The sequence below is a fragment of the Elgaria multicarinata genome, chromosome 4, assembly GCF_023053635.1.
Source record: "Elgaria multicarinata webbii isolate HBS135686 ecotype San Diego chromosome 4, rElgMul1.1.pri, whole genome shotgun sequence".
Lineage (NCBI taxonomy): Eukaryota > Metazoa > Chordata > Lepidosauria > Squamata > Anguidae > Elgaria > Elgaria multicarinata.
Window position 1 is genome coordinate 22,240,808 of NC_086174.1, and position 22,470 is coordinate 22,263,277.

Below are 22,470 nucleotides of genomic sequence, written 5' to 3' on the forward strand. Positions count from 1 at the left end.
TAAAGGTGGCTGAACATGTTTTGTTGTAAACCCCTGTTTTCACATTCTGATAGTAGTGCCAAACTTCCATCATAATCTGAAGTAAATTTCGCTGAGTTCAGTGGGATTGTTTATTCCCAAGTGCATACGATTGACGCATTAGTCTGTACCTCGGTCTGAAGAGCTAGACATATTTTATTGCTAAAGTCTGCTTACTGCTAATATTTCTATGTTCATCTTGACATCTTCAATTTAAAGAGCAAACTGTTTTTACTGGTCAGCAAAAAAAAATCATGTTACGGTGCTTCCAGCCAAGGCCATTATTTTGCCATCGCACTGCCTCATTCCACACGTCACTGTCTTCCATTCGTAACTTTCCAGTGTTTGCCAGAAGAACACAAGTGCCATGATGGATCAGATCGAGGGTCCATCTAGTCCAGCACTCTGTTCACACAGTGGCCAACCAGCTGTTGGCCAGGGACCAACAAAGCAGGACATGGTGCAACAGCACCCTCCCACCCATGTTCCCCAGCAACTAGTGCATACAGGCTTATTGCCTCGAATACTGGATGTGGCAGATAGCCATCAGGGCTAGTAGCCATTGGTAGCCTTCTCCTCCAGGAATTTATCCAACCCCCTTTTAAACCCATCCAAATTGTTGGCCATCGCTACATCTTGTGGTAACAAATTCCATAGTTTAACTATGCGCTGTGTGAAGAAGTACTTCCTTTTATTTGTCCTGAATCTCCCACCAATCAGTTTCATGGGAGGGACCCCATTGGGCTCTAGTATTTTGAGAGAAGGAGAAAAATGCCTACAGCTTCTTTCTTTTTTCCTCATTGAGGAAAATCCATTAAGTAAGAACCTTCTGGTTTTTAATAATAGGACTCCTCCGTCTGGAAGCACCCTTAGTCTATTGACATTTCGAGCATTGTCTCTATTGTCAAGCTTGTTGGCACATAGCGTCCATTGGATCTATGCTTTCTTTCTTCCTCCTCCTTCCATCCACCCACGCTGTAAAAATTGGAGTGCAGAACCTCAGGCTCGCGGAACAAATCCAGCCCTCGAGGGATCCCAATCTAACCCTCCTGGGTTCTCCAGAAGGCCACACCCCTTTCCCTCAAGCACTGATTCCGAGTTTTGTGCAATTTTTTCACCATTCTAAAGACTTGAAATGTCATTACTCCTAAAGCTTAGTTACTAATAATAAGAGCTTCAAGCTAAAACTTGCTGGTATTTTCATTTTCTGGGGGAGGGGTGTGTGTGGCCCTTTTGTCTCCAGCCCTGCCCACCACTGGTATGTGGCCCCCGACAACTTCTCTGAAGTAGAATTCGGCCTTTGGGCTAAAAGAGGTTTTGCACCCAAGGTATAAATGCTAGGTGACAGTTGTGAGCATATACCTTTGTGTCATAAGCATGGCCTGGGTTGGGATAAGAAGATTAATAGATACTAATTTATGCATGGGAACAAATGTACAAAGTGTTCTTAAGGATGAACTAGGCCAGCCCCGGTCCGATGGCCATCTGGTCTTGTCTTAATCACCACCAGAAAGCAGTCTCTCAGGTTCCTAAGGCAATCATACTAACAATTCCTTGAAGTTGTGCAGTATGCTTTCCATCCCAACTTATTCTTGCAATAACTGCAAAATAGACCATCATTCCTATTTTCCAGTTGGGTAACTAAGGCCATAGCTAGACCAGGCCTATATCCCAGGATCATCCCTGTGCATCCAAATGACACTCAGGGGATCCCTGGAGCAGGCAGGAACGACCCCTCCATTTGCCTGGGATAATCCTAAGGCCTGAGTTATTTGGAACAGACAGTGACCAAAGGCACATCCAATGAGTTTGTGGCTGAAGAGAGCTCTGAACCCATGTCCAGCACACTCTCTGTTGAATCTCACTGGCGTTTTCAGTGACTGACTCATGTGATGATTAAGACAGTTTTCAGTGGATCTGCAACATTAATTGGAGCCTAGGAGGCAGGGCATTGAGGCAAAATAGAAATGGTTTGGGATTTAAGAGAATGCTCAGCAACCCAAAAGATTTTATCGCTCTGGTAGATTTAAGCCCTACAAATCTTTAGCAAGGCCAGCAAAATTGTATTTTCTACAGTTTGCTGCTAATTGTGCATTCCTCTCATAATATTTAGCTTGAGGCTTTCTGGCCTGTCTTTGTGACTATTTAAGCACTCCAGCTGAGTTTGATGAGAACATCTTCCGTTCAGCACTTAAAAAAAAAAGAGCATAAAGGGCAGCTCTTGCCATCTCAAGCCAGGCCCCCTGGAACCAGCGGATATTACTGTGAATGATGTCATTGCTTAATGTCATTGCTTTCTCTTCTTGTCTGTAAAGTGGAGGTTTTTTATGATGGCAGGTAACTATAGCAAAGCCTATGAGGCTCATAATTGCATATTCACCAATGTACTACTGAACAACTGCTTTGCTTTTTGAGCCACCTGAATATATTTTAATTCCACAGGGAAATTGTGAGTTTGTAGAGTTTTCATCTCTGGAGAATAAGGTAGCCAAGGTCTCCTTTAGGAACCCTAGATTCAGTTGCATTTCTAGTGTTGACATGCCCATTAGTTTAGAAATTGCTTTTTCTTTCAGGCTGATTGTTTTTCAAATGACATCCACAAATTGGATAGCAGTAACATGATGTGGAGCCTGATCTGTACGAAGGTCAGTACTGGTGTCCTGTGTGCAACCCTGCTTCCCGTTTAACTTTTGTTTGCCTTGGTTTAAAACCAACCTAATTGTTGAACACCCAGACCATGACCCCTTCTTCTTCGTGCCCTCTGTGACTCACACAATGGGTTATGCACGTTAGGAGAGCCCTAACGGCATCATTGTCATTTAGAATGTTCCGTCATCTATTTGTATGCCATTCTACCCCGAAGAAAGGATGCCCCATGTCTTCACATCACTTTGCCAAATGGGTCATGTGAGCTATACTTCTCACTTACCAGCTCACACAGCTCCCCCTCACTCCCATAAAAACATGGCCATTCAATGAGGGCCATAGCATCCTCTGCTGATTTCCTCAGGGGCATTACACTTCCACAACTAGGCCGTTCTGTAACTTGGGCTCAACCCTCTACCTTCATCAAACATTACTGCATAGACATTTGGGCCCATGCAGATGTCCCCTTTTACAGTTTTGGTGTGACATCTCCCTCCTTTGTTAAGTCTCTTGCTTTTCAGTCACCCACATATGTGAGTCACAGAGACCATAAAGAAGGACAGTTGTTTACCTGTAACTGTGGTTCTTCAAGTAGTCATATGTGAACTCACACCACCCACCCTCCTCCTCGCTTCAGTGCCTCTCTTTCTTTTATTCCTCCGCAGCAGCAGACTTGGAACTGAGGGGCAGGTGGGAGCCATCTCCAGAGCATGTGCAGAGAGGGTGGGTGGGATTCCCACCTAAATGCTATTCAGCTCTAGAACGTTCTGAAAGACTGTTCTGCGCTTGCGCATAGCCCATATGAATGAGTTCACAAATGACCACTCGTAGAACCGCAGTCACTGATAAGCAACCTGTTCTTTTGCATCTCTCACTCCTAAAGTAACTTCCATTTCCCTTTGACTTACTTAACAGGAGTCTCTTATTTCAGGGCACGCCAGCTCGTTGGAGAGACTTCCATTCAGCCACGATAATCGGGACAAAGATGTATGTGTTTGGGGGAAGAGCAGATCGCTTTGGGCCATTCCACTCCAACAATGAGATTTACTGTAACCGAATCAAAGTATTTGACACAGACACCAACTCTTGGCTGGACTCTCCTCCCACTCCCCTCCTCCCTGAAGGCCGAAGGAGCCACTCAGCATGTAAGCCATTATAACACTCCATAGAATATGAGAAGCTTGAGGTCTGAATAAAATGAAATGCCCTAGCTGGCAGGTCAGGCAAAAGCCTTCGAAAGATCATAGGTTGCCCTGTGCTTTTGGAGAAAGCAGGCAACCGTGAGCAGGGCATCAGCAAGTGTCATTCACTAGAGCTTCCTCTTCCCCATGTTTTTCTATCTCATCTAAAATCAGTCTTATTCATCTCTCATGAGGGAAATGCCAAAGAGATCAATTTTGGGCAAGATGGAAAAACACAGGAAACAATCGTTAGTCAATTGCGAATCCTGCTCTCTCCACCCTCCATCCACCCCTATCTGAAGTGGTTCTTAATCTGAAGCAAGTAGACAATCTTTGTTCTGGAAGGACAAAGAGAATAATACAAACCCCTTTCAGTTACAACTGACATGGAACTGGATGTTTTTACATGACTTTTCTCTGTCCCCTACAGTTGGCTACAATGGGGAGCTGTATATATTTGGTGGCTACAATGCACGTCTGAACAGACACTTCCACGATCTTTGGAAATTTGATCCAGGTATTTGGATTGAAATTGCTTGCTGTTATTGGTGTTGGAGGAATCTTAAAAAAATCTTACCTGAGATCAGTTATGCATTGAGCGCTTTTCATGCGTATCCCAAGAGTTCTTGTATGTTTTGTATGAAGCCTATGTGCAGCAGGTGTATGGGGGGGAAAGAGGAATAGAGGTTCCATCAGTAACCACTAGTGAGATTCAATCTATTAGCTGAAGTCCTAGTTTATCACAATGATTTGAGGTTCAGTCCACAGATGGCCACATTGTTCTGGTCAGGAAGTGTTGGCACAAACAGTCAATCCCCAGAAAGCCCCAGGCACTCTGGGTGTGTGCGCTACATAGCACATGGGTTGTACAATAAATCAAGATTTGTGGGCCATGTCTTTGATGGATAAATTACCCTCCATGAATGAAAGAATTCTGTTTATACACTAAGAGCATTTTATTTGTGTTTGCTCTCTTAGTGTGGCTCATTATCAGTCAGTGATTGATAACTTGGAGAAAGAGGTGAGGAGATTCTAGCTTTATCCAGGCAGTGTTCATAGGTGATAATTTAATATTCCAGTGATTTAGTTTTATGCTGGAATGGCCAGATTGTGTATTCCAGGGGTTGGACCCTCCCTGGCTTAGTTTCTCAGGGGCTAGACACATGAGCACACGGCCATGACAGATATTCTTCCTGTGCTCACTCTCAGTGCTAAAAATGAAGCAGTGGCCTCAGTCATAACGCAAAAACCTGTCTGGCATCCCCTCCTTTATCACCAACAGGAATGCTGGCCCTTCAGTGAGATTTAATGGATTAAAGTATTGGATAGTCCTAGGAGATCTAGCTTCAAATCCCTGCTTAGCCAGAAACTCACTAAGCCAAGACTCTGTGCTTCAGCTCATAAGACTGCTTTTCAGCCTCAGAAAATTGAGTTTAAAAATGGATGAGAGAAGAATTTTAAAGCACCCTTGTACTCTGCGCGTATACTTAGAGTCCCTGAATTCTCTTTTCTGAAAAGTAGTTGGCATCTCTTCAAGTTGTTCTTCTCGGTTGTTCCGCCAGCTGTCTGCCACCTTCTCCTTGACTTTTCCTATGCCACAGTTGAGCTGCAAGCTGGAGCCAGTGGGAGGGGAAATTCCAGTTTGTTGCATTCTGTTCCCCAGCGTGGCCAGCTCAGCTTGGGTGGGCTCTAGGAGAAGTCTCCAACAATTCTAAGAACAGCAAATGGTATTGCTTTGGACTCAGCCAGTAAGTTCTAATCGTAGCTGAACCAGTGACTTAGAATATGCAAAACTCATCTACAACTTAGAATCTTCCAGTCAGTAAGACATTACTAGTGACCTATCACCCAGAGATCTGGGTATTTATTTAAAATAGTTTTACCCTATCTTTCCATGTGTGTTTTTCAAACCCTTCAATACAGCTTTCAACAATCACATTCATAACAATAAAGCTAAAGCTCAAACTACAAAATCCCCTTCAAAGTAATAGCAGCAAAGAGAACCAAAGCGATCAACCATTAAAGCCCCAGAAAATAAAACTGTCTTAACTGTGCCCTGACAAGCTAACAAAGTCACCTCCAAATCCATATTTCCATAACTGCAGCAGCGCCGCATACAATGTTTTGTTGCCACTCATCCAATCTCTGAAGGTGGGCAAGAACAAATACAGCAATTGTTAAATGCAACCATATTTGGTATTTTGTTTCATAATCTGTTTTAATAAAAGACACATCTTAAAGTTTTAGGCTAATGCCCCATGCAGTGGATCGATGGCAACTGCCTGAATGGGTTTGCCCTCCCCAGAACGTAAAAACATAAGAAGAGCCCTGCCGGATCAAAGTAAGGCCCATTTCGTCCAGCACTGTCAACTGTGGCCAGCCAGAAGGCAACAGCTCCCCTTCCCTCGCAGTATTCAATGGAATGCCGTCCCTGAACCTAGACATTCCATTTGGCTCTCACTCTCTCTATTAGTGAACTCTGCTGATGAGTGGCAGTAGAAATGTAGACAAAACCAGCCCACTGAGGAACAAGAAGGGGAGGTATTCACATGTTCAGGGGAACCCCAAGGTTTGAAGAACAATATTTACACAAACAACCTAAGAGGGCCCCTCAAAAATCCCAGCCCAATCAGGGCTGAACATGCTCAGTGGCTGCAGAATGCTGTTTGTCAGGGGTGGGGAGGAAAGGGCTGTAGTGGAATGTAGTATTGGAAGAAGGCATGGCTGGCTGGCTGAAACACTGAACAGAAGCACTTGATGCTGCAACATTTAGCTGTAGGTCCCACATCCTCACTAATAACCAGTGATAGATCTGCCCTCCATAAATTTGTCTAATTTCCTTTTTTAAACCATCTAAAAACTTTTCTTTTTCCTAAAGCTTTTAAAACTTAATTTTGTTCTGACTTTTATACTGTTAGTTTTACTCTACCCTGTGCCTGTTTGGTGCATTCTCTTCCCCTTCCTATTGTTTATTATGATTTTATTAGAATGTAAGCCTATGCGGCAGGGTTTTGCTATTTTATTGTTTTACTCTGTACAGCACCATGTACATTGATGGCACTATATAAATAAATAATAATAATAATAATAAACTAGAATCATAGAATTGTTGGAAGGGGCCTATGAGGCCATCAAGTCCAACCCCCTACTCAATGCAGGAATCTACCTTAAAGCATCACTCTCTAGTGTGGGAGAGCCCATGACCTCCCTAGGTCATTGGTTCCATTGTCATACTGCTCTAATAGTCAGGAAGTTTTTCCTAACGTCCAGCCAGAATCTGGCTTCCTGTAACTTGGGCCTATTATTCCATGTCCTGCATCGGCCATTGCCACACCTTAAAGAAGTGAATTCCTTACATTCTTTTTTCTGTTGTATGAAGCAATACTTCCTTTTGTTTGCCTGGAATCAACTGCCACTCAATGTTATTGGGTGACCCCAAGTTCTAGTATTATAGGAGAGATATTTCTCTCTCTCCCTCTCCACACACCATGGCATGACACTCCTGGGGAAGGTTTATCATTGTGTGTTCCAGGGGGTAGCATCTACTCAGCTGTTTTTCCTCCTACCTTTACTGTGTTCACACAACTTAACTTATACATCTTTACTCTCTAAAGTGGACGCTGGCAATCCTCTGTGGGTATGTCTTGATGGGTATGGCTTCTGCATGTTATGTACTTACCAACAGATGGCAGCAGCTCTGCATAGTAGTTCTCAAAAGACAAGCAAAGCATATTTCTGCAGAATGTTTTCAAAAGATGCTTCGTGGATTCTCCTTTATGAGTTCCATAATTGTCACCTTCTCCTTTGCCTTCCAAAGTAATTGGTATTGTTTTTTTTTCAAGGATCCTTATGCAATGAAGATCTATCTTTAATGAAGTCAGAAATAAAACAGTTGGGACCTGAATTGTGCTATTCCTAGTCTTACAAGGGAATTTGGAAGAGTTCCTTTTATTTAGTTTAGGGGTGGGCAACACATGGGTCATGGACCACATGCAGGCCCTCCAGCCTTAAATGTGCCCCCCCCCACACTCCTCTGAATTTGCAGCACTGGCAAAACAATCAGTGTACCCCTTGTTTTAAAGCTAAATTTGCCCTTTCTAGGCCATCTTCATGACTTCCCATCAAAATTTGGTGGCAAATCACCTATGGTTTTGCCAAGCTGCCCACAAGAGGCTGGGAGGTGTGTTGAAATTGGCCCCAGAGCCCCTGAAGTTGCCTACCCCTGATTTAGGAGATGTAATTTGGCATTCTGTTGCTTCACATCATCTTCCATGACATGAAGTTGCGTAATCTGTATTCACCTTCTTAAGTGCTAGAGATGTTCAATGTCTACTCTTCTGTATCTGTTCTTTGTTTGGCATTATTAGTTTAGCCTTAGCAAGAGTTTCAGTGAGTTGCCCACGTTTCTGTGTTTAACAAGGAAATCCCTACTCCATTGGGAATAAAACACTTAATGTACAAGTAAAGATCTTTGTGGGGAAAATGGTATTTTATGCTTTTTGAAACCCTGAACATTTCTCACATTTGCAAATAGAAATTCTCAAGCGTGTGCACGAAGTCCCTTGCCCACACAAAATGGTGTAAGATCCAGCTTGCTGTTGAAATATTTCTGCTGCAAAATAAAATACTAATCCATACGGTGTCTGGAGTGCAATACTCCCAAGGGACCTACCCTTTTGTTCTGATTGATGAGAAGTGAGTAAAAAAAAGACAGAGGGAGAAGAGGAGTAGTAGAAGGGCTTATATTTGTTTCTGTGTGTTAAGTTTGTAACCTTCCTACAACTTGAGCTTGTCTATTTGGCTTGTCTGTACCAGGATTGCTTGAGATATCCAGCTTTCATGGTGTATATGTTTTCTCCAGTTTCTTTTACCTGGAAGAAAATCGATCCCAAAGGGAAAGGGCCATGTCCTCGCCGCAGGCAGTGCTGTTGTAGAGTAGGGGACAAGATCATCCTCTTTGGAGGCACCAGGTGAGTGGCATACCACATTGGCTTTGTTAGTGTTCTGACTCCTGTGGATTTGAAAATTCACTTAGGTTTTAAGAACGTCTTAAGCAGCAAAAAAAAAGCTTCTTTTGGAGTCCTTGAATGAGGACTGAAAGCAAGCCTGACCCCTCATACCCCATTGACCATTCTAAGGTCATGTTGAGTCCCTCTGATGTTTGAATTGGCTCAGAACCAATATCCAAAGCCACTATTCGGCTACTTCACCCTAAACCATTCTTCCCTAGCCTTGTGCCTTCCGATGCTTTGGACTAAACGTCCCATCACCCCTAACCGTTGGCCATGCTGGATGGGGCTGATTGTAGTCCAAAAACATCTGGACGACACCAGTTTCAAGAAGCCTGGTCTAAACTGTTCCCTGATGAGACAGGAGTTCTCTAGCATGTCAGTGGTGGTGATTAGTTCTTTATGAAATGTGCTTGTGTAACTGCTTTAAGGACTTGCTAGATAATGCTAAAATATTGCTGTTGATGAGTGATAAAATACACACACAACTTGCCTTCAATGCCCACCCTGCTTTGTGAACATGTTGTTTTATTCTGAAGGTGATTCACACTCTCCTGGTCAAGTTCTTTGCACTTTTCCTCTCCAATGCTGTGTGATGTATTGCCCTGTATAGAAAGGCAGGGCAATGTGTGGGAGAGAGTTGAATATGGGGTGCAGGTATCCTTTACAGCAAAGTTAGCATCAAGCTGTTACGTTAGAAACTGGATCTCATATGGCTGCTGTTGGATCAGAGCTAACATGAATGTCAGGCTAAGAATGAAGTGCAGCTTTTAAAATGATCTAGGTAGATTCCCGATTTCGGGACAATCAGTGTCACTAGTTGTACTTCCTGAGTAATTGCCCAGCACAAGTAGACCCACTTCAAGACAGTTTATCCTTATCTAAGCTCTCTACTTAGCTTTTAATTGTTTCAAATTTTCATTCACTCATTCATGCAATCCATTGAATTGGTCACATGACCCTGATCCATACAACATTCCAAGCTGAATGAGAAGGTGTATGGGTCAGTCATATACACCCACTTTTTTCCTTCTGCTGCCTCTCCCGAACCATTCATTGATCTTTTCAAAACAAAGCTTGCCCTGCTTATGGATTTCATAAAACTTTCCCAAAACTTGGGGGCAGGTGGATGGTTCTAGACCATACTGCTGCCACTTTCTGATTATTGGATTCTTAGATCCGCCTTTTTAAACTTGGAGTTGTGGACTCTACTAGATTGCACACCTCATTTGTCGATTTTGTGATGTGGTATAAAATTGTAAATTATATCCAGACTTGTGAACCACTGTGGTGGGTTCAACAGAAGAAGTGATGGACTTGAGAAATGAGAGTTCAAATCCCAGTTTAGCTATATAGACTCTTAGTGGCCTTGTACAAGTCACTCTGACCTGGTTCGCATGATCAAAAAAGTCTGCAGATGCCAAGCGGGATTTGCCTGGTTGCAGCTTGTTGTGTGGTGTGAATCTGGGGACCGTGGAATAGGCACAGTTTAAACAACCTTCACATAACCCATGCTCTGTTGTTTAACCATTATATAACCCACAGACTCCAGGTTCATGCTACAAACTACAGCCAGGCATTGATTATTCAAAATTACTGCTGGCACACCCTGCAGCCCACCGTAGCTTAAATAAGCCATGGTGGGCTGTTTGATCATAAGAACTAGCCCTCTGTCTTACAGATCTGCTTAACTCATCTGAAAAAAACGGAATTATTTAATGCCCTGCTTCACAGGGCTGCTGTGAGAATTGAGACAAAGATTATATTAAAAAAAGTGTACTGAAGGTGTTATAAAAATGATAAAAACATGAGAACTGTGCAGTTTAGTTTACTATATGTAAGTCTTCATGGATGGGTCAACTGAAACTTGATTTTCATCCTTGTCATTGAAAAACCTTCAACTTCACAAAAGCAAGAAGCAAAATTCAACATAGAGAATGAAGACTTTCCTTCTGCCCTCCCAACATCCCCTTTCCTGCAGTTCCCTTACTTTAGAAAAATGCACTGAGATTTAGCAGAGGCAGTAACAACCAGTCTCAAACTGATCACTAATTAAACAATTTTCATTTGGCCTTCAAGCTTACCTCCTTCTAATCTGTCAAGTGGCTAACATAACCTCCATAAAAATGAGAGGATCATACAGCACGACTTCAAAGTACAAATGTGCTGTAGAGATAAAGATGTGTGTTGAAGAGAGGGCAGTGCTCCCTTATTTAAAAAGTTATGTGTGCTGCAGGGAGTTCATATGTAACATAAACACTGGACATCTGTATCCTTCGCATGGGACAATGTTTCCTGTGTTGTCATTCTTCTCCTTTTGGTGAGTGCCGCTGCCTGCTTCGGACTTTCCACAAAAGCAAAGCTTCTGTTATGTGCAATTAATCCTTTGAGGGATGCTTCTGTGAGCCTCAGTCCAGCAATTGTAGTATGCTATTCTATATACAAGATGGTGGGGTGGATAGTAAGTGTGCTGCTTTTCAGACAGACACATGGGCCTTAAAACAATTAGATGTGTCTTCCAAAGCAGTAGAGGGAGAAACGCACCTTTTCCTATTGAACCTTTAAGGCAACTGGCCCACCTGGGTCAAAGTCATGACCGCAGTTGTCTTGCCTGCTTGTTGCTCCCTGCCTACTGTAGGGAGTTGCAGCAGCACAGTTATTCCCATGCTCTGATGACTGGCAGTGGAACAGAATCGGGGAGACCTGAGATGGGTTATGCAGAGAACAACTACTGTTTTTTTGCTTCCACCTTGGATTTCGTGCAGGCTTGCAAGGCAAGGCAGGGAGGGAAAAGCTCAGCGCTAGCAGGAACAACTGCACTTCCCTGCACAACTCTGCTCTTCGCAACACATATCACATGCAGCAGCCAGTAGGTGCCCGTGACACTTAAGAACACAAGAAGAGCCCTGTGGAATCAGATTATCTCTAGGTTTTATCTCGTCCAGCATTCTGTCCTCCCAGGTGCCCCTGGGAGGCCCAAAAGCAGGGCAGAACAACTTGCAGAACCACATTTCACACAACAGCCCCAGTAGAAATGATTACACTCCCTGGGGGAAGACTGCATTTTCCCAGGAACAAAATATTGTGGCTTAAAAGGAAAAGAGTGGGCTGTGCAGGGCAAACAAGAAAACAAATGTATCTTTGCTGTATTGTAAACAATCCAGAAAAGTATATAGAATCCGGAAGCAGCTTGATACTCTTATCCGTGACTGCAAAGCTTCAAATCCTAAATGAGTGCCAGAATTTCCTTTGTCTTTATAACAAATTTACATTTAACTGAGGTGTCTACTAACAGAAGGGATCCTAGAGTAAGACACTGAGATGTCAAACATTGGCAGTGACCTCAGCAGGATGCAGGTCAGCTGGAAGTGGTCAGGATATTTGCCAGCTGCTCAAAGCAAGGAAGTGTGTGAGTGCAACAAAACCTTTGCCATTTGGGCTTTTTCCTGGTGTGAAAGATGTTATTGATGGTGACCAGGTGTGATGCAAATCTATAAGCTAATCATGTACACTGATTAAAAGCGGGACTGATGAGAAATTGAATTACCCAACAACAGACATTAGTTCAGTACAAGATACTGGCCCAGTTCAGATGATCTTTCAAGGCTTTGTAAGGATCCTGGCTTATTTTCCCAGTTCGTTAACAACATTAAGCCAGAGTACCCTGGTTTGGGTGTAAAAGGGAACTCTGAATTAGTGCAAATCAAGATATTAGCACCAAAGCTGGTGCACATTTGGAGAAGGGGAGGCGCAAAGGAGGAGTGCATAGCTCTAGTGCTTATCAATGGCTCCATAAACCCTGGTTTTTGAAGTGTGGGTCCATCATCCAAATGTGGCCACTATCTTACCTAGTAACTGGTCTAATTAAACAATAAGAGGATTGTACAGGTGCAAAGTGAATGGTCTTGATTGATGCTAAGCAAGTTTGGATCTGGTCAATCCCTTGTATGAGTGACTCCCGGGAGAGGATATAAATGGAAATGTATTTTAAAAGGGAAATGTGTCCATTTGCAATGAGTGCTAATCTTAATGTATCTTGTTCTTTTTTTACTCCCTTGTCACATAAATGTTGCTCAGGAGGCTAACTGGATTTATGGGACAAAGTCTCAGAAGCTAGGAATATCAGCTTTGTCGGTCAAGATGTTCAGGCATCACCAAGTTTCAATATGTTAATAAAAACTGAGATTGTCAGAAACTTGAGATCAGCAATGACAGACCAATTTTCCATATCATTTCCCTGGCCTGGTTGCTTTCTTTCTCTGAAGCATATCATACTATCCAAGGTTAGAGGCAGGATATCTGATTTGATGGACTGAGCCATTGTTCTGACCCAGTAAGACTGATCTTACATGTTATTTAGACAGACTCATTAACTCATGAGATTGGAAAGAACCAGAAGGTCAAGTCAAATATCTCTCCCTGAAGCACAATGCTCCATATATTACTCCACCATCTCCTCCGCCTCATGCATCTTTTCTTTCTTTCTTTCTTTCTTTCTTTCTTTCTTTCTTTCTCTCTCTCTCTCTCTCTCTCTCTCTATTTATTATTTATTTATTTATTTATGTATTTATTTATATAGCACCATCTATGTATGTATTTATTTATTTATTACATTTTTATACCGCCCAATAGCCGAAGCTCTCTGGGCGGTTCACAAACATTAAAACCATAATAAAACAACCAACAGGTTAAAAACACAAATACAAAATACCGTATAAAAAGCACAACCAGGATAAAACCACACAGCAAAATTGATATAAGATTAAAATACAAAGTTAGAACTGTAAAATTGAAATTTAAGTTAAAATTAAGTGTTAAAATACTGAGAAAATAAAAAGATATTCAGCTGGCGACGAAAAGAGTACAGTGTAGGCGCCAGGCGGACCTCTCTAGGGAGCTCATTCCACAGCCGGAGTGCCTACATACACACACACATATGTATTCTAATCTACATATTTCAGGTCAATATCTTATTATAACAGCATCAGGGTGAATAAGATGCACTGCAGATCCTTAGATGCTGAGAAATAACCCAACCACAGCCTTCTCCCCACCCACCGCCAGAAGTTCTGTTGAGAAGCAGACCTCTGTCATAAACAACGCAATCTTCAATTAATTGTCTTAGCATTCACACACACGTACTCACAGTTGTACCTTCTATGTAGCACAAAACCTATTTGGATGTAAGAAGTAGCTTTATTAAGTCATTCCATCTTTTAAATGCTTTATTAGTGCAGGATTCACTTTTAGTACAAAATTCACTTTTAACGTAGAAGGGAATAATATCCACAATTGTTTTTAAACTTCCTATTAAAATCATGACAGTGCTAGACTGTTATTGGTTGTGTTATTATACAATACAGGAATAGAGAGAAGGGACAATAAGACAAAAACAGAAAAATCGTGTCCTTGCTATACATGTTCCACATTAAGTATAACATCCATATCTAAATATGGAGAATTATGGAGTAATATATGGAATACTAAATATGGAGTAATATATCACCATGGAATTTGTCGTTATAAAAATCATCCATTATTTTTTATAATGATAAGTACTAGTTTCAATTACAGTAGTATCTTAAGTGAAGCGCTAACATGTTACTGTGGGCATATCAAAAAGAGGGAATTTCATAACAGTATTGAATTGCCGGAATAAAGATGTACTTAGAAGTGCTCAATTTGTATCTAATTTTGGGAAACAATTTTCATTGCATACTACAGCTTCCCACAACTTCTGCTGGTTTGATAGGACTGTATTTATTGTGGAGGGTGAGGATAAGAGGGCCAGAAGCGAGGCGGGGGGGGGGGGGGGAGAGAGAGCTGGGTTCACTTCCTCTGAACAGCTATCAGGTATGCTCTGGAGCTGTTTGGCTTGATAAGACGTTTTCCAGGAAGTTGTTGTAAATGAAGAGGTTCCTGCATCTTGTATTGTCCTGAAGGCGACAGGTCACCAGGAAGTGGGGTGGGGGTGGGGGTAGAGGAGGTAAGAGATAAAATTTCAGCACAGAGCCAAGGATAAGAGAGAACTTTAATGTACGAATAATAGCCGGCTAGCCTCTGGATCCATTACAAAAATGGAGCAGGACACAGCAAACAGAAAGAGCCAAATCTCATCTGTCTGTTATTCAGACTTGCAGGAGCCCTTGTCTCCCTGATTTTGCATAGCCTACATTTGACATCTAGTTTGCAGCCTGCAGCTGAAGAAGGACATTAGCTTTTAAGAGAGATGAAGGTGATGTTTGCCATAGTGTAGCAACACATTATTGTTATTATTTTTGGTTCAGCCACTCTCTGTGGTCAAATAGGTTTTTCAGGTTTTGAAGCAGTATAGAAAACTCCAGAACTTGCTTATCAGAGACTGTGACAATTCACAATGGGAAATGATACTTCTATCAGATCATCTTCAACTTGGGTGTTGGAAATTATCCCTTTCCAGCCTCTGAGTAATGTTTCAACCCTGGTTTTTTGTTGTTGTTGTTGTTTTGTTAGAGTCTAGTTAGAGGCAGATAGAAAGTAGATCAGGATCTCTTTGTAAATCTCTGGGTGATTTTCAGGAAGTTGGAAAGGGTCTCTGTTTCCCAATAGTTTAAAAATAGCAAGTAAAATTGAAAATTAAAAACAATCTCTGCTCTGGCTGGCTTTGTCCTACAAATTCGAAGTCTGCCCACCCCGGAGTATAACATGCTGTCCAGTGAGCACAATGGTATCCCAACAGTTCATCTTCAGACCACAAAGCTTTGTCCTCCATCTGCCGCTCCATAAATAAATATCTCTTCCATGTGTCTCACAAAGCTTTATAACCTTGTTCAAGCGTGTTTATAACTGTTTAGAAACACAACCAGGTGTCCTAGTCTGAAGCCTGGTTGAGTTTCGAGCAAGAGAAATCGCAAAACGGCTCCTACACTGGAGGAGCTGATCCTCTGTAGCTTTCCTCTCTCCTCTTTGTCAACAGGAGAAAAGAAAATCCCAGCCTCACACTGTCACATTCGGTTTTTAATGTGACAGTTAAGAATGGAGAGGAATTAGTCAAGGCAGTTGTATTAAAATTGACCTTGTGCAAGCAGTATGTTTGCTTCCGATCAGCGAGAACAGTGTGCCTATATAGAAATTGGGGACCTCATTCCCAAGGTCTCAGTGTTTTACCATATGCAGTATTTATTTATTTATTTATTTATTTATTTATTTATTCCATTTCTATACCGCCCAATAGCTGGAGCTCTCGACAAAAGAAGACTGTTAGTACTTCAGCAAAAGAAGTCTGTTAGGCGCAGGGATTACGTAGAGTTGATGGAAGCTGCTAGAAGAACTATACTGCTGTCTGTTGGATCCTTCAAACCGACAGCAGTATAGTATTGAACATGTCAGGATGCTTTTAATCTCCCTGTTTCCTGATTTCTATTTATTTTATTTATTTATTACATTTTTATACCGCTCAGTAGCCGAAGCTATGAACCTAGGACTGTTGTATGTATACTGTTGCCTCTTGTGAACAAGGCGTGCAGTGGTTGCAACCAAATAAAATTAATCCGGGTTCAAATTAAGTTAGTGGCCTTCCTTGCATTTACTGTCTAGAGAGCCCTGTGAGATTTTGCTGCCTTTTCTTGCTGAGCCCCCTTCCGTCTAACTTCAGCTGAGCAAAAATAATAATAATAAAAAATGTTTAGATAACCTTACAGGCAGCACAAACTGCTCTGATCAGGCAGTGTGAAACAGCAAATCTGACCCACTGGCTTGACTGGCTCCAGGGCCTGGCTGATAAGACTAGGTGCCCTAATCCCTTCATAGGAGCTGTTCACCCTGACGTCTGGCCTGGTTTTTTCAACAATCAGTTTGGCCTTGAACTCTGACGTCTTTTAAGGGTTAAGAGTCTATAATACTCTAGACACTGCCCTTTTCTTCTTCGCCAAGATAAGGAGTGCATTAGGATTTCCTGCCCAGTGGATGTGAAATAAGATTAGATTAGTCTGGCTGGGAAACTGCAGCAACCCTGTGGCGATGCTTGAAAGGGTTTTCTCTGGAGCCCAGATAGACCGTGCGCCCTTCTGCAACAGGTGCTGCCTCTGTCAAGGCAGAAGGCAGAAGAAGCTAATGAAGTAGGTTTGGGATTGCCCCAACCCTTTCTCTTCACATGATGAGAATAAACCAAACCAACCGCTCCTCCGTTTTCTAGTGAAAGAGTGAAAAATTCCCACCTACACCACCGCTGCAACGGAGATGTGCCAAAAATGGGGAGGGGGAGGCAAAGGAGCAGCACCTTCCTTCACTTACGAAGTCGTACTGATTAACTACTAATTTAGGTCATGTTAGGTTTCTCAGCTGCAGTTGGAGATTTGTATGCGTTCTCCATCTTCTTTTTCTCTTCACCTTTCTTCCATCCACTACCAATTTGCTAATTATCTAAACCTGTTATGAGGTTCATTTCATTCTCCTCCTTTCTATTCATTATGTAGCTTTGGTCTGTGTTGCTCATACATCTAACGCCTGCCTGCCCGCCCCTCCACTCCTGCCTTATACCTTTGATTGAGTTTATAGTTGTTGACTGGACAGGGCCTGATTCTTCTAAGGCTGATTCCCGAGGGTCTGGAGAACATAAAATGTGCATCCTCATTCCTAACTTTATCAAATTTACCTGAATATATACAGTAAGCAGTATACAAATGGAAGCTAACAGATCTACTGGCTGCTGAAGAAGCCATTGTAGTAATGGATTGGACACCAGGGTACTGAGTTCTCTTTAAAAGCTGTCAAAAAGACAGGAACTAAAGCATAAAAATGAATAGTACACAGTTTGTCTTGTTAAAGACCACTAGTGGTATATTCAAGGCCCTGTACTATACCCAGCATTGAATGGAATGATGATCTAGAAACAATCAACCAGGGATAACCAGTTTCTGTATTCTTGGGGCCACTTCATTCATCACACAGTGGTGCATGGGCTAGGTGTAATAAACTGCATAAACAGACACACACACACACACCCTTCAAAATAGCTCAGGTGCCTCAATAAAGTTGCAGCCATCTAGACCATTGAATATTGGCTTGCTTATGTTTCCAAGAGGCTTGTGGTGGCTGAACCATAGTTATAACCCATCTGGGCTGTTTCTGAGCCTTAATCTTAGTGCGAGGCAGCAACGTGAGAGGCTAGTTGGATTTTGATTTTTAATGAAATGTTTTCCTCTTAGTTACTTAACACTTAAAAAATGCATTTGTTTAAAGTGCCTGCCTTGCACAATGCCTCTCTCTGTTTTTAGATTTGATTGGTGGGGGTGGTGGGGGTTTCAAAAGCAATTTTCCCTAACAAGGAGGAGCCTTTTCAACTTCAGAGGAGAAGTCAGACGTCACTGGTGTTGTGGAGTGATCTAATTCCAAGTCTTAATCTGATTCCGCCCTCCACCCTACCCCCAAGTTGGTTGCCTGCGAGGGGGTCTCTGTGACCTTCTGTGATAATGAAATCTCCAGATGGTGCCAGAACATCCGGCCCTGCCTGTTGGGAGGGCAATGCCGGGGGAGGCCTTGTTTGTTTGCTAGGGAAGAAGAGAAGCCGGCAAAAACCAAGCAAGCAACTAGGGCAGATGCTTGTACAAACAGATCTGGCCCGTGCACCAAAGTATCCTCTTTCTTACATGCTCAGGTTTCGACTTTCTTCAACCACAGCTGATGGATTTTCTGTGTCTCCTTGCCCTTGTCTATTCCGGGCATTACTTTGTGTCCACTTAGAAATGCACCGTGCAGAGATTAGTTTGTTCCACAATTATTCATCGTACATACCTGGATGACTTAAGGCAGAGCTTTTGCCTCGAGATTGGGACTCTTAAAACAGCAATATTGGTGAAGAAAACGGCAGAAGTGAAGTGTGTGTCGTTCATTGGAGCTCGTATAGATTTAGCTAGGGTCGAGTAACAGTCAGTTGAACATTTGTATGTGGTGGGCAGGAGCTAAGGCTATCAATGCCTACTAGTCATGGTGGCCACATGCCCTGAATGCCAGTTTCTGGAGAACACAAATGGGAAGTTGCTATTGCATTCATGCCCGGCTTGTGGCCTTCTCATATGCCTCTCTCCCGCTTGTCCCTGACAAGCCATGGATTGTTTAACCCATGGGCTGTTGTGTCTCATGAATTTTGCTCTGTAGGGATTCAGGAATAGCCAGGCTGGTCCCTGAAGCCCAAGGAAGGAATTCATATAGCAGAGGCTAAGGAGATAATCCAGTAGGTTAAAAGGATAGATAATGGTTTCAGGCAAAGTCAAGGTAGAATTCCTTGAGCAAAAAGGGAATAGGTTTTGGGGTGTGTAGTAACAACAGCAGAGGTTAAAGGGAGTGCATTGCTACAAGCAGCTATACTTTGTTAGGTAATATTTAATCCAGGGAAGCCCTATGAACAAGTCCAAAACATTTGTTAGGTGTATTTTTAGCGTTTGACGGGGTTCTCTTTGATTCCTACAGTCCATCTCCAGAGGAAGGCATGGGAGATGAATTTGACCTGATGGATCACTCGGACCTGTACATCTTAGACTTCAGTACGTGAGCATTTTATCGTCTTGTCATCTTTCAGCAGCTGCTTCATCTAGGGTCAATCTCCTGGGTTTTTTAAAAATCTGGTTGAGGTACCTGAGCTTTCTCTCCCCTTGTCCCAGTGTAGAAACTATCCCTTGCAGACCATTAGGCTTGCCTTTGTTGCTCCTCATGGATGTCTTCCCAGAAGGGCAGTTTCTCTCACACTTTCTCTTTCTCCAGGTCCCAGCTTAAAAACACTGTGTAAACTGGCAGTAATCCAGTACAACCTGGACCAGAGCTGCCTCCCTCATGACATCAGGTAAGCTGTTTGTCCACCTGCAAGGATGTTCAGTGTCTCTGCCCATTGAGACAGCGTAAGAAGCTGCCTTATATCAGGTCAGATCATTTGTCCATGTAGCCCAGTATTCTCTACCCTCGACTGGCAGGAGGAGCTGCCGGTTGTTTCTGGCAGAGATCTTTCCTCTCGTCTGTTACCATCTCCTTTTAACTGGGGATATCATGGACTGAATCTAGGATTTTCTGCATGCAAAGCACATACCCTGCCATTGAGCTATCCTTTGTCAGGGTTCCCAATCCATGTTTAATAGTTGGGAAGTCTTGGCTGATGCGTTTTCACACCTGTATTTAAGTTTGGTCCATTGTCTTTGCAGATGGGAGCTTGCAGCAATGACAACAAACAGCAACATCAGCCGACCAATCTTCTCCTCCCATGGATAATCTGGCCTCCTGCTCCCCCTCCCAGCTGCCTGTGAGCCCCTTCCTTGCAGACGTCATCTACCGTCTCCCTCACTGTGCATGAATGTTTAGCCTGTCCAGGAAAGGGGCATTCTTCACCAGCGCTAGGAGGGCCCGACTTCCCCTTCCTGTTGCCACACCCGTCCCAGCTATAACTTTGGCAAGACCTTGGCCCAAAGGCAGCATGCACGCAGAATTGGACGGCGCGCGTGCGCTACAGAGAAGGAAGGCGGGTGTGTTTTTGCGCTCAATGCTGGAAGCTGCAGTTTACGTCCATCTATCGCTGTAGTACAACTTGAATTAATAGGAACAAAAGAAACACAAATCTCAGGACTAACCGGTGTAAGACCAGCATGTGCTTCACATAATATATACGATCAAAGGCAAACAAAGCAAGGACTTGTCAAGGCTCAGCTTCTCTACGTCCCCCGCCGTTTTGAGTGCCTAGCCCTCACCATTAACCCAAGGGCTAAACTGGGTGCCCTGTCTTAAGCCATTTTCTCTGCTCAGCTGTGAGCGCAGAAAAGCATGCCTGGTCTTTACACATTTTAGAGCATCTGGGTTTGCCCTCCCCGGTGGGCATCGAGAGGAACTCCGTATATGATATTCAAGCACTCGTTGCCTTTACAGTAGTGCAGACTTCTGTGAGGTCAGAGTCTCTACTGGAAGGGGGTGATGACTCTCCCTGGCTAGGCAAGGAGCGGCCATCCAACGTCTTGTAAGACTGAGTAGAACAGAAACTTTTCCTGTTGCAGGAAGGCTCAACGCAAGATCCAAAATCCTTCTGCCCAGTTTGATGTACAAGCAGCAGTTCTGAATTTATAAATACTGGGGTGGGGTAAAGCCAAACTGGTAAACTTGTGCGTCAGTGCTTTGTGTGGTTGGAGGGCATGTGGTGGACCCATACAAGGGGTCGGGGGTGCAGGGGGTGGAAACCACTGATTGAGGCTGAAATTGGAGAACTGGTGTAGTTGAGTGGCTAAGGGCCTGAGCTAGGAAGTCGCCAATTCACAACTTGCCCTGCCCATGGACCCGGTAGGTAGCCTTAGGCAAGCCGCTCTTTCAGCTTCACACACATACACCCCCCACTCTGAAATATAGGAGTACTACTTTCCTGCTTCACAGGGATGTTGTAAGGATTACAAGATAAAACAAGTGTTTTGCATATTCAGACGTGCTATATAAATGCTGCGTATTATTTATTAAATTGGGCTTCATCATTACTCTTATTAAACAAGGTTTTCACAGCTAGCCAAGATAACTCAAGTGCCTTAAATTTGCCTGCCTCAAATATTCAAACAGGATATTTAACCCAGCATTAAATTACGCGGTTTGAGATGGGGAGATGAGACGTTCATATTTTTGCTTCCTGTATCACCCAGATGTATTGGCCTTCTTGTTTTTTGTGCATCTATGAGAGCTAGATGCCACTTTTAAAAACTAAAGCTTAGCATCTCGAGATTTTATCAGAAACCCATGGACTGCACAAAGCACTAGGAGGTGGGGTGCATACGTGCGCTTGCTTTTCCGCTGAGGTTCCTTTCGTATATCACAGAATCAGCCTAGCATTGTGTTCTGTTTGGCTTATCTGTGATGCATGAAAGCAATTGGCCTTATACTCACAGCAACACTAGAAAGGCCTAGTATTATTGGCAATGCAGTAAATATCTATTGTGGATGTCTGTGGATATTCACAACTATGCTGAGAAGTGTGCGTGTGAATGGAGGAGACAAATGAGACCAAACGGGCTCTGGTGCAGGCATTGCCATGCTGAAAAATAACTGAAGGACAAAGCTCAGTCACACAGTGCTAGTTCACATGTTCATAACTTCATGTGTGACTAAACCATCATAGAAGCAGGCACGACAGGGAGAACATTAATACTGCCTTCACTCGATCTCCAATAGAATGCAGTTCACTTTTTCAGCTACCATTGATCAAGTGTGTAATCTAATCCTCAGACTAACCTTTATTCCATACAAGATATAACAAGGGCTGTCCCACCCACCTCCCTCATTTTATTTTTTTAAAAAAAATCTTTGTTATTTGGATTGTTTTCTTCTTGGAAGGACTTTGGTCAAGTGACTGTAGAATGCTTGCCACCCAACATTTGCTGTTTTCATTCCCCATCTCCCCCGATCAATCCTTCGCTACCTCACACAATTCCTGAAGAACATTAATAAGTAATTCTTCTTAGTTGATCTAGTTTGAGGAGGTCTGAGCCAGGGTTTGCTGATGCAACGACATTGATGAACAAGCTAAGCCTGCTGTGCTTGATTGTCTCTTCTAAGTACAGAGGAATGTGTTGCCTCAGTTGTAGACTCCTCTGCTCATCCCAACATCATACCCTTGAGCCTCAGTG

The 22,470-nt window shown here is 43.0% G+C and overlaps 1 protein-coding gene across 2 annotated transcripts in view; it reads left to right on the forward strand.

Annotated features, from left to right (window-relative positions):
* The window catches only part of KLHDC3 (kelch domain containing 3), a 48,205-nt gene extending 26,891 nt beyond the window's left edge, over nt 1-21,314 (forward strand). For both annotated transcript variants that reach the window (XM_063123937.1, XM_063123936.1), the window contains exons 5-11: nt 2,592-2,663; nt 3,596-3,809; nt 4,276-4,362; nt 8,707-8,815; nt 19,301-19,374; nt 19,592-19,670; nt 20,023-21,314. In XM_063123937.1, the coding sequence (XP_062980007.1) occupies nt 2,592-2,663; nt 3,596-3,809; nt 4,276-4,362; nt 8,707-8,815; nt 19,301-19,374; nt 19,592-19,670; nt 20,023-20,089 (702 nt within the window). In that variant the 3' untranslated portion in view covers nt 20,090-21,314. The remainder of the gene's footprint in view (nt 1-2,591; nt 2,664-3,595; nt 3,810-4,275; nt 4,363-8,706; nt 8,816-19,300; nt 19,375-19,591; nt 19,671-20,022) is intronic.
* The last annotated feature ends 1,156 nt before the right edge of the window (nt 21,315-22,470 follow it).